Source organism: Ursus americanus, chromosome 22 (genome assembly GCF_024610735.1).
Source record: "Ursus americanus isolate L20-20 chromosome 22, mUrsAme1.1.p, whole genome shotgun sequence".
NCBI lineage: Eukaryota > Metazoa > Chordata > Mammalia > Carnivora > Ursidae > Ursus > Ursus americanus.
In genome coordinates this window covers 6,297,574-6,309,123 of record NC_142148.1, presented here as the reverse complement: position 1 = coordinate 6,309,123, position 11,550 = coordinate 6,297,574, and the positions used below count along the sequence as shown (strand labels likewise).

The 11,550-nt window shown below is 41.6% G+C and overlaps 1 protein-coding gene across 2 annotated transcripts in view; it reads left to right on the top strand.

Moving 5' to 3' along the window:
* The first annotated feature begins 292 nt into the window (after positions 1 to 292).
* The window catches only part of RTF2 (replication termination factor 2), a 40,284-nt gene continuing 29,026 nt past the window's right edge, over positions 293 to 11,550 (top strand). For both annotated transcript variants that reach the window (XM_045808430.2, XM_045808429.1), the window contains exons 1-5: positions 293 to 469; positions 4,445 to 4,539; positions 5,236 to 5,329; positions 7,103 to 7,242; positions 11,130 to 11,208. In XM_045808430.2, coding sequence (XP_045664386.1) covers positions 401 to 469; positions 4,445 to 4,539; positions 5,236 to 5,329; positions 7,103 to 7,242; positions 11,130 to 11,208 — 477 coding nt within the window. In that variant the 5' untranslated portion in view covers positions 293 to 400. The remainder of the gene's footprint in view (positions 470 to 4,444; positions 4,540 to 5,235; positions 5,330 to 7,102; positions 7,243 to 11,129; positions 11,209 to 11,550) is intronic.

Below are 11,550 nucleotides of genomic sequence, written 5' to 3'. Positions count from 1 at the left end.
AGTCAGACACGCTAGGGTGGGACGGGGCTCAAGAAAGGGGGGTGCTCCTGAGTCACCCCTGCCCCCCGAAGCGCAGCGAGCGATCGCCACGGTGCAGCAGAAACTCTGCACCCACCGGAAGAAGGGAGGAAGGGGCCGGGCCTGGGAGCCCGGGACGCACCACCAGCCTCTGTGCGGGCGAGGACTGGCTTGCGCTCACGCAGCCCTAGCCGCGGGGCCTCGCCCTTCGCCTAGCGACGCTCTCCATGGCAACCGGGGCTTGGCAACGGATCCGCCCCACTGCGCCGCGTCGGGCGTATTGCGTCATCCCGGCGCGCCGGAAGTGACTTCAGCGGTCGCCAGGGACCCCCGGCAGTGGTCGCTGCGGGGTATTGCTGCAGACGCTCTCTCCTGGTTTGCGATGGGTTGCGACGGAGGAACAATCCCCAAGAGACACGAGCTGGTGAAGGGGCCGAAGAAGGTTGAGAAGGTCAGCGACGTGGGTCCGGTGGGGACCGTCGGTACTGGGGTCCCGAGCGGGGGAGGCGCGGAGCTAACGGGGCTCCTGACGCTGCCGTGGTCGTTTATCTCATTAGGAGAACTCATATTAACAACATTATTAGTATCAGGCCTTTATTGAGTGCTTGTTGTTGCCGTTCACCTGGCAGTAGCTTAGTACGGGGTAGCTCGTACAGTTCTCACAACAGCCCTGTGGGCACGTATTGTCCTCATCCTCGCTTTTCAGACATAGAAATTGAGGGCCAAGAGGACAAAGTTGCAACGCTAGTAAGTGGCAGGGCCGGTATTTAAAGCTTTCTGCCGTTAGTTACAATGATACAAATGGCCGCTGTTTATTGAGCTTTGTACACACTTAACTTCATTTTTCCCGGGAATTCGTCCCAAAGGTTCTCTTATCCACATGAGATCCGGTCCTTCTCTTAAAAAACTACCTTGCCACCCAGCACACTGCCTTCATGGTTGATTAATGTCAGTCGCAGAGAAAGATAAACTCCCTGTGGCGCAGTCTTCGTCTTTTCCCCTCTACAGCTAGCACAGTTCCTGGCACAGTAAATACAGTGAGTGAATGAGTGGATAATTCTTAATTCTCACAGGTAATAACTGTGAAAAATTGTATATAATAATTTTCATGCTACTAACAGGAAATTGAGTCAGTGACATGACCAAGGTCACACAACTGATATGTAATGAAGCCAGGATTTCCAACCATTTATTCAGGAATTCAAAGTTAGCATTGGTGATTACTTTTTAACCCTTTTTTTTTTTTAAAGATTTTATTTATTTATTTGACAGAGAGAGAGAGACAGCCAGCGAGAGAGGGAACACAAGCAGGGGGAGTGGGAGAGGAAGAAGCAGACTCCCAGCAGAGCAGAGAGCCTGACGCGGAGCTCAGTCCCAGTACCCTGGGATCACGGCCCAAACCGAAGTCAGACGCCCAATGACTGAGCCACCCAGGCACTCCTAACCCTTTATTTTATAAATAATCTCTACGCCCATCATGGGGCTTGACCTCATGACCTCGAGATCAAGAGTCAGGTGGTCTACCAGCTAAGCCAAGTGCCCCCCATTAGTAATTACTTTTTAATAACAAGGCATGTGAAGTACCTAATACAGTGCCTGGCACACGTGGATGCTCCATATATTCTCCATTCAGCAGTTAGAAAATCTTTTTAAAAGGTAAATCTCATATATCACTACTATATTTAAAATTCTCCAGCAGCTTTTTGTCATATTCAGAACAAAATCCCACAAGGTCCTGTGTGATCAGGTGCATTGCTCCCCACCTCATTTTCTACCCCTCTCCAGGTCTTTCATTTTGTTTCAGCCATCCAGGCCTTAGTTTCTTAGCCTGGAGTATAATTTCCACAACTTGACAGTGTTCTTCACCGAGATGTTCATATCAGTTGTTTCTTTACTTCATTCAGTTCTTTCCTCAAGATGTCATTTCCGTCCACTGTTGCCAAAATACATCTCACTTCCACCGTTCTCTATCCTCTTTGCTGCTTTACTTTTCTTTATAGTGCTTATCACTGTTTTCGTTTGTTTATTGTCTGTCTTTCTCGGACATGAACAGAGACTTTGTGTCTTACTTTTGTCTACCACACAGTAGACATCTGGTAAATGTGTTGCTGCAAGAATGAAAGAACTCTCAAGAGGATGGAGTGTGCCCTCTCGTCACACCTACAGATGCATAGACAAATGCTAGATAGTTAACATTCAGGAGAACTTTTGCCAAAAAAGTATTCAGCTAGTTTCGTTAACTTGTGGCCAGGGCTGAAGAGGAGTAGCTTAATGAAAAGCTTTTCAAGGTGTCAGAAGGGGATAGAAAAGAAGAAAGGGTGATCCCAGACAACCAGAGTACTCAGGCAGGATGGATTTTTGTTATCCTTATTTATTTAGCAAATACTTTATTAAATGCTTATCATAGACATCATTCCAGGGTCTGTGGACACAGCAGTGAACAGAGTTCAGCCTTTGCATTGCTTACATTTCAAATAGATATATAATAATTTAATAGTTTTGATCACTCATATGGTGTGTTTGGGCTGGCAAAATCATTGCTGTAATTTAAGACCTTGCCCTGAAAAGAAGAGAGACCCTGGTTAAAAAAAAAAAAAAAAAGTTTCGAAGTTTTTTGGGTTTAGTAACCTGGATAAGGATCGGTTTATCACTTTTCTCCCTGTCCCCAGCTCTCCCAATTATTTTTTGAATCAGCAAAGGGCTATGGGTAAAGCAGGTGAGGGATCCAGAAGGGAGATCCTGGACTTGCTGAACATGGCTTTTTTTGACTTTGCTAAGGATGTAGTAAATCGACTTCACTAGTGGCAGGTTTTTCTTGGGGCTCAGCTACACTGTGAATTTTGATAAAAGTTATTTAAGCGGCCAAAGTGTGGCTCTTGGGTCTGGGGTATGGATAGAATAACAGTTGTTGTAGTTTGGGTTTTGTTTTTATTTTGTTCTATTTGAAATAATAGAAAAGCGTTGGAAAGTAGTGATTAAAAGCATGGTCTCTGGGGCGCCTGGGTGGTACAGTCGGTTAAGTGTCTGACACTTGGTTTCAGCATAGGTCATGATCTCAGGGTCGGGGGATCGAGCCCTGCCTTGGCATCCGCACTCAACTCAGAGTCTGCTTGTGACTCTCCCCCCTTATGCCCCTCCCCCCTTCTATCTCAAATAAATAAATAAAATCTAAAACAAAACAAAATAAAACATGGTTGCTGGAGCCAGCCTGCTTGGGTTCTTATCTTAGCTCCTCCATCTACTTGCTGTGAGACCTTGGACATATAACCTCTTGGTACCTCCATCTCCTCAGTAACAAAGTAAAAATACTAAGTTATAGGGTTTTTATGAGGGCTGAAAGATTAAGTCACAGAAACTGCTTAACACAGCACTTGGCGCACACAGTGAACACTTAAGCAGTTGTTACTGCAAAAAGTAAATTTAAGGAAATTTTTCCTTATTTTTTTTTCTCTTCCCATTTTCTCCCACTTGTGCCATCCTACTATATTATTCAGGTTTGGCATTTTAGGAGGGGAAAAGAGTGGGATGTGGAATATTATATAGGTGAAATGTCATTTGAGGGCAATAGAAGGTCTTGTGTTTGGATTTTCAGAGTGTGGGTAAGGATTTGATATGCCCCCTAATGAACAGTGTTAAATTGGTGATTTTTATAAAGAATTATATAATCTTTGTGTTGGACTTAAAAAAAAAATCTATTTTCTAAATTCTTAGTCTTTAAATTCAGCTAAAACTTTGGAGCCATTCCCATTGATAGAAATTAACCTGTATTGCTCATTTTTTTCTGTATGGCTTCTCTTACTTACTATTAAGGTACAAATGCTAGGGGCACCTGGCTGGCTCAGTTGGAAGAGCATGTGACTCTTGATCTCAGGGTTTTGAATTCAATCCCCACGTTGAGTGTAGAGATTACTAAAAAAATAAACTTTAAAAAATAGATACAAATACTAATTCTTTTTTTTTTTTAAGATTTTATTTATTTATTCGACAGGATAGAGACAGCCAGCTAGAGAGGGAACACAAGCAGGGGGAGTGGGAGAGGAAGAAGCAGGCTCATAGCGGAGGAGCCTGATGTGGGGCTCGATCCCATAACGCCAGGATCACGCCCTGAGCCGAAGGCAGACGCTTAACCGCTGTGCCACCCAGGCGCCCCACAAATACTAATTCTTATATGCAGCTTGCATAAGCAATTTAATGACTAGATGGGAACTGTTTTGTTTCAGGTGTCCCGTTTAGCGGGAACTTGATTTGACATGGTATTAGTTACTTGGACTTTTTAAGTCCCAACTTCATGTGTCACTGTCTTTGATTTAAAAGACAAAAATCATTACATGTTGTATAACTAAATAAGCCTTTATATGTAGACCTGTGGACCATATGTCTTTCAGGGATGAAAGTTAATTGAAAGGATTTTTTTTTCTTTTCGTAGGTTGACAAAGATGCTGAATTAGTGGCCCAATGGAACTACTGTACTCTAAGTCAAGAAATACTAAGGCGACCAATAGTTGCCTGCGAACTTGGCAGGTATGGTTCCTTTTACTTAATTGAGATGAGTTTTTATTAATTAATTTTTAAAAGAATTTTAATGTGAAAAAAAAAAGAATTTTAATGTGTAAATGCAGTTCTTGATTCATGAAATGTGAATTATCTCAAATTTGTGAAGCCTAGGTTATCATTTGCTGTCTCTAAACATACTTCTGCATTTTTCTCTTCATTTTGGTTTATTTAATCTATGATCTGAAAATTCAGGGGCCAGTAGGAGGTCAGTTATAAACAAATGCATGAAGGAACTCTGTGGGATATTAGGGAATGGTGGGAACTTGAGGAAACTGGAGAGTTTGTGTCCTGTCTAAAAGGGTTGCTGCTACTCATTTCCAGCCAGTTGTTGCAGTTCAAGAATGTAGGCCTAGTGATTCCAGAACTTCTGATTGTTTTTCCCAGGAAAAGTTGAAAATGTGTACTTTTATGTTAAATTTCCCAATTCTTAAGGTCCTGTTCAGATCACATTCAGCCCTCAGACCACCAGTTTGCAGCCCTTGATTTAAACTAGTTTCTTTCTTTGTATACTCTGGAAATAGTTGAGATAGGATTTAATTTACTTTTTAATAATGCAGGGCATTTCTGTTATCAGATGTAAATGACTTTGGATTGTACTGAATTTACTCCTTTGTGTGGAGGTTGATTGTTGCCAGAATGTTCTGACTATCCTTATTGTTGCAGACTTTATAACAAAGATGCCGTCATTGAGTTTCTATTGGACAAATCTTCTGAAAAGGCTCTTGGGAAGGCAGCATCTCACATTAAAAGCATTAAGGTAAGACTGATGATTCTGAAGTTCTCCAGGGGTCTCAGTGGTTAACTTTATTTTATGGAATTCATGTACCTTATAGACTGAACTCAGAAATTTGGAATTCCAGTCCCACCCAGCTACTTAATGAGAATATGATTTGGGGCAGGTCACTTAAAGCTCAAGCCAGAAGTTCCCATACCTGTCCTTCCTGCCTTATAAATCTGTTATAATTTAATATGTGGAAAAGAACTTTGAAAACTCTTAATGTGATGTATAAATGTTTGGAGACATCATTTTTGTAGTTAAAACTCAGTTACTTGAATTTTTGATTTGGAAGACCCTTGGAGAATTTTATAGGTAGATCGCTGTGAAATCAGTGTGGTATCTCCTGCTGATTAGACATTCTGATTGGCAGTTAAAATTCTTTTGTGAAAACGGAAAAACGAGTTTTTTAGTAAAGGAAGTTGGTCGAGAGGACAAAATCTTGCAAATCTGGTCGATGGGAGAAAAATCAGGAAAGTGGTAGAGAATTTGAGGACCATCAGCCTTGTCAGACACCTTCTCTCACAGGTGAGAATACTCACTGTCCATGACTTTTTGAGGCCACACAGCTAATGAGGCACCTAATCCAGAACCAGATTCCCTGGTTCCCCATATAAGGCTTTGGGTTTTCCTTTTCTTTCTTTGGAAATTTTTTAATGATATTAGGCCTTTTGTTTGAATTCTTGGAGGGATTACAGGATACAAGATATGTTAATTTCAGGCAAATTAGTAATTCTGAAATGTAGGTAAAGTAGTGCTTTAGAAATACCATGCCGATTTTTGTCACTTTTATCTGGGGAGGAGAATTCATTCTTAAAAAACCCATGGTAGCATAATTATCTTATATCAAGAATGTGATTATCATTGAAATTAATTTATACAGTTCTACATTTAAAATAATATTCAAGGTATGTGATTGAACTTCTAATTTTAATGGAAAAGAAAAGACTTCCAAGAAATCAGTACTGTAAAGGCAGAAGAATTCAAATAAAACCATGCAAATATGCAAGATAGTCACTACTGTCAATTAGTAGCCCACAAATACTCTTGAGCAGAGAACTTGGTGAGACACATGGCAGCTATCAACCAGGAAGCTAACTGTATTGACTGTAGGCCTGGTGGCTTTCCTTTGGAGGCACTCAGTTGCTCTCCGGAGTGCTGAAATCAGGGTGGAACTGTTAAATGTCAAGAAATGCTCAAATGCTAAAGTGGAGCCATTCTATCACTCCTTGTGAAGGCAAGCTTTTGAAAACCTGAATGGCCAGATCTTGGAATATGATAGTATTCTCTGGCTCTAATATTCTGCTTTGGACTCATTAGACTGTGGCCTCATAGATTTTACTATCTGTTCAATTATTAAATAAACATGGGCCGCCAGGAATATGGAACAGCCTCCGTGAGGATTCATTCACAGGGAAAGAAAATGTTCCTTTTTGGATGAAACTAATACAAAGCTTTCTCTTAGCGGGGTTATTTCTCATGGCCAAAGGTAATTTTCCTTAAATATGAAAATATTTGTAAAATAGAAATTAATTCATTTGCCAGTGAATTTTAAAACCCTTGTTTTCCATCATAATTTATGGTTTAATTTTTTTATCCATGTCACAGTTGACAGCCAAAGGAAAGGAGCTAGGAAGAAGAGGTTTGGATGGGAAAGGACTGGAATAACAATTTCTCGGTCGATTTAGGTGGTTATTGAGGCTAAGCATGATCCATTTATCAGATGAATTCTTAACTGTGGATGGTTTTTCACAGAATGTGACAGAACTAAGGCTTTCTGATAATCCCGCCTGGGAAGGGGACAAAGGAAACACAAAAGGTGACAAACACGATGACCTCCAGCGGGCACGTTTCATCTGCCCCGTTGTGGGCTTGGAGATGAATGGCCGGCACAGGTCAGTAACAGATGTGGGGCAGATGGTGTGGAGTCTGGTTGGGTAATATTGGTGTTCTTAGCATTTGTGCTGTACCTTTATAATCACACATTCTTCTTTAAGGTGTCCTTTGCTTTGGGTAGTGCCTTAGAAGTGGCGGTGCTGGCATAAGACCATGTTCATTCCCTAACAGCTGTTTATAACGTGGTGCCCCAGCAAGTCCACTCAACTTTGGTGTCTGTGCTTTCTGTTCTTGAGAGTAGGAGCACCTAAAGTAAAGAGGGATTTTAAAAATTTCTCCTGTGACTTACAAGACTTGAGTTGGATTATTTGGTCTTTTCTTATGGGAGGAAAGCAAAGGACAAATGTTGCACATCAGACAACTCCCATTTCCTTATAATTGCTGAAAACCATACAGTGGAAAACTGTCACATAATGTGTGGTCAATCAGTCAGCTAAAGACCTAGCTGATAATGATAACTTGCTTTGAATTTGTAGCGAACAAATCCTCCGACTAGAGCACCAGAAATTCTAAGGTCAAGAGTTCTATAGCAAACATAAGTGACCTGTATATTTCTGCCTTAAAAGATATGAATGTTGAATGGGTTAGTAGGTGTCTTTTTGTAGAATGTCTCAGTAAGCCAAAGCTTTCAACTGTTTTCCCACCATTTAGAAATATCTTTAATAACTGGTAGTCCCACCTGCCATCTGGAATCTTCCATCTAACATATTACTTGTTGAAAGGTAGTATTTTTTTTACTCTTTTCATTCAAGAAACGGGCGGGGGTGAAGTGGGGGGAGAATCTCAAGTAAATAAAAACTGAACTATAAACAACCACATTGGATCTGGAGCATTCTGGCACATTTGTACACATCCGTTTAACGGATGTGTGTGCGCTATGCGTGGCAAACTGTGCCAGAGAGCGTGACCACCATACCCTGAAGTGGCGTTACCTGTGGCTTTGTGGATTTGGAGAGAAGTCAAATTTTAGGCCCAAGGAGCTTTTAAAGATTATATTCTTCATATAGTATGACTTCAATCAGTGAAGCCTCTCAGAGTTTATCATTTAGTGGTAACTCTGTGAGGTGGCGGATATGTTAATTGGCTTGATAGTGCTGATTATTTCAGTGTGTACATATTTCAAATCATCAAGTTGTGCGCCCTAAATATAGACAATGGGTGTTTGTCAGTTGTACCTAAATAAAGCTGAAAGAAAGAAAAAGTAATTAATTAAAAAGCCGAAGTTTAGGGGAAGCAGACTCAGGGACCTCACCTCATCCCACTTTGGTGTGTATTTCTGTATGTGGTGTACACACACATTATTTCAAGGTTTAAGTTGTAACATAGTGGTGACCATTTTAAGGTGCATGTTTCAGGGGTGTTTGGTACAGCCACAGTGCTCTGCAGCCACCAGCCTCCATCTGCTTCCATTTTCCTCCATTTCCCTCACGCCAAAGGAAAACTTCATAGTCACAAAGCAGTCCCTCCCCATTCCCCCAGCCCCAGCCCCTGGCCACCACCAGTCTGCTCTGTCTTCATGGATTTGCCTATTTGGGAGATTCTCTTTTCTTTTTTTTTTTTTTTAATTTAATTTAATTTTATTTTTTGAAGCGATAGAGACAGCCAGCGAGAGAGGGAACACAAGCAGGGGGAGTGGGAGAGGAAGAAGCAGGCTCATAGCAGAGGAGCCTGATGTGGGGCTCGATCCCGTAACGCCGGGATCACGCCCTGAGCCGAAGGCAGCCGCTCAACGACTGCGCCACCCAGGTGCCCCGGGAGATTTTCTATACATAGAATCATTCAGTATATGACCTTTTGTGTCTGGCTTCCCACTTCTTTTTAAGAAAACCATGGTTCACCCCAAAAGAGGAACTTGGCAGAAACAGACTCAACTCTGGGGTCTTGAGCAGGGGTTATCTGTAGCCTGTTGCTCCCATCGTGGCTTCCCTAGTTTTTCCCCTTTTTCGCTGGTTAATCTCTCTCCTCTCTTCCCAGTTAATTGAGCTTTGCCTGTTTTGGCTTTGCCCTCCTGCTATATTGGGCCTGCACACAGGAAATGAATTTGGGGTGACTTCATACATTTATTAAAGCTTATATAATAAGGGGGCGCCTGGGTGGCACAGCGGTTAAGCGTCTGCCTTCGGCTCAGGGCGTGATCCCGGCGATCTGGGATCGAGCCCCACGTCAGGCTCTTCCTCTATGAGCCTGCTTCTTCCTCTCCCACTCCCCCTGCTTGTATTCCCTCTCTCGCTGGCTGTCTCTATCTCTGTCAAATAAATAAATAAAATCTTTAAAAATAAAATAAAATAAAATAGAGCTTATATAATAAAGATTTAAATACAGAGAGAAATAGAAATAAATGACTAGTGTAATGAAAACATCGAGCCTTTGTTTAAAGAAAAATAATTTTCTGGGGCACCTGGGTGGCTCAGTCATTAAGCGGCTGCCTTCGGCTCAGGTCATGATTCCAGCGTCCTGGGATTGAGCCCCGCTTCAGGCTCCATGCTGAGCGGGGAGTCTGCTTCTCCCTCTCCCTCTGCTTCTTTCTCTCTCTCTCTCTCTCTCTCTCTCTCTCTGTCAAATAAATAAATAAATCTTAAAAAAATAATTTTCTAAACTATTAATTAGTAAGCATCCATAAAATAGAATTTTGGGGGGGGGGGTCCTAAAACAGTAAATGAATGTAGTGCAGTGTTATTAATTGCGTTTTGTTAAGGCAGTCTGTATCCACTATAATCCCTAAGGAATTGGAGTAAAGTAGAATGTGCATGTGATTTTTGCCCCTTTCCCCCAGTCCCAGCCTCCAGTAGCAACATTCTTAGTTGTTTGGAGTCTCACACACCCCCACAGACCAGCTCAGCACCGCCATACACGCTCTGCACATCCCTGCTCTGCCAGTAGAAATAGAAATAAATGTGTATCTTTCCAGTCGTGGAAACATATTATACATATCTTCTAACCTCTTTTTTTTCCTACTTCTCTGTCTAATGTGAGCATGTTTTCATGGCCTTGCATACAGATTTACTCTACTCCTTTTAATAGCTGTGTGAGTGTTCATAATTTATGTAACCATTGCTCTGTTGATGAACATCTAGGTGCCTTCCTCTTTTTCCTTGTTACAAGCTGCACTGTCCTACACAACTTCATAAACACATATTTATGCATTTGCACACTCGTGAGCGTGTTCCTGTAGATGCTCTGAAAAGTGGTTCTTTCCTCGATACTGACAAATTTTCCTTCTAAGACGCACCGTGCTGTGCCCATCACCAACAGATGCGCCTCTGTCCTCTGTTTTCAGCTGGATGACGTCAGTCTCGCTCACTGCAGCCGGATACGTAAAGCATGCCACATCGTTGTTCTGCAGTGAATTTCTTTAATTAATAGTGGAGGTTAAGCATCTTTTATATGTTTTGGCCATTTATATTTCTCCTTCATGTTCATGCTTTTGCCTATTTTTCTAATACATCGTTTATTTTTGCTTTTGGAGACCTTTTTGAATATATATAAACCGTGAATCTCATATATATATATATATAAAATAATCTCCCAGAGGTCCTGTTCTATATTTTGACTTTGTATGTTTGTAGGGTTTTTTTTTTAACGTATTTACTTTTTTTGTAGGAGAGACTTTATTCTAAAGGATTATTAAAAGGGACCAGGAATGGGACTATGGCCTATATTTCTGGCATATCTATCTATCTATCTATCTATCTATCTATAAGGTAGTACATAAATAAATATATATGGGACAAAAGAATTTCTTTTTCCTTAATGGAATCAAATGTGACCATTTTTCTCTTTGTAGTTCTTGGCCTTTGTATGACCTGAACATATGTTAACTAATAATCTGGGTGACCATTTTTAAATTATTATTTAAGTCATCCTCCATTTTGGATTATTTCTCCAGGTTTTGCTTCCTGCGATGCTGTGGTTGTGTGTTTTCTGAACGAGCCTTGAAAGAGATAAAAGCAGAAGTTTGTCACACAGTGAGTTGTTGACATCCATCATTTGTTCCGTCTTGGTAGCTGACGAAATCAGATGGTTTAGGGTCCCTCCCTCCATGTGTCATTTCAACATCCTTCAATTCTTTCTGAAACACAGATCTGATTAGTTGTTTCTCTGCTTACAACCTTCCATGGCTCAGCCTTGCTAGATGTAGACTCAGACTGCCTTTTGTGGTGTCCCTGCCTATCTGGCCAGCTCAGGCCGAGCTCTGGCCGCTCCCTGACCACCTCCTGTGCCTTTGTTCTCTCTCCCCTGACCTGCCAGCCCGGGGAGGTCAAGCCCCCCTGAACCTTAGCTCTAGAGCGATTGCTTCCTCTGTGAAC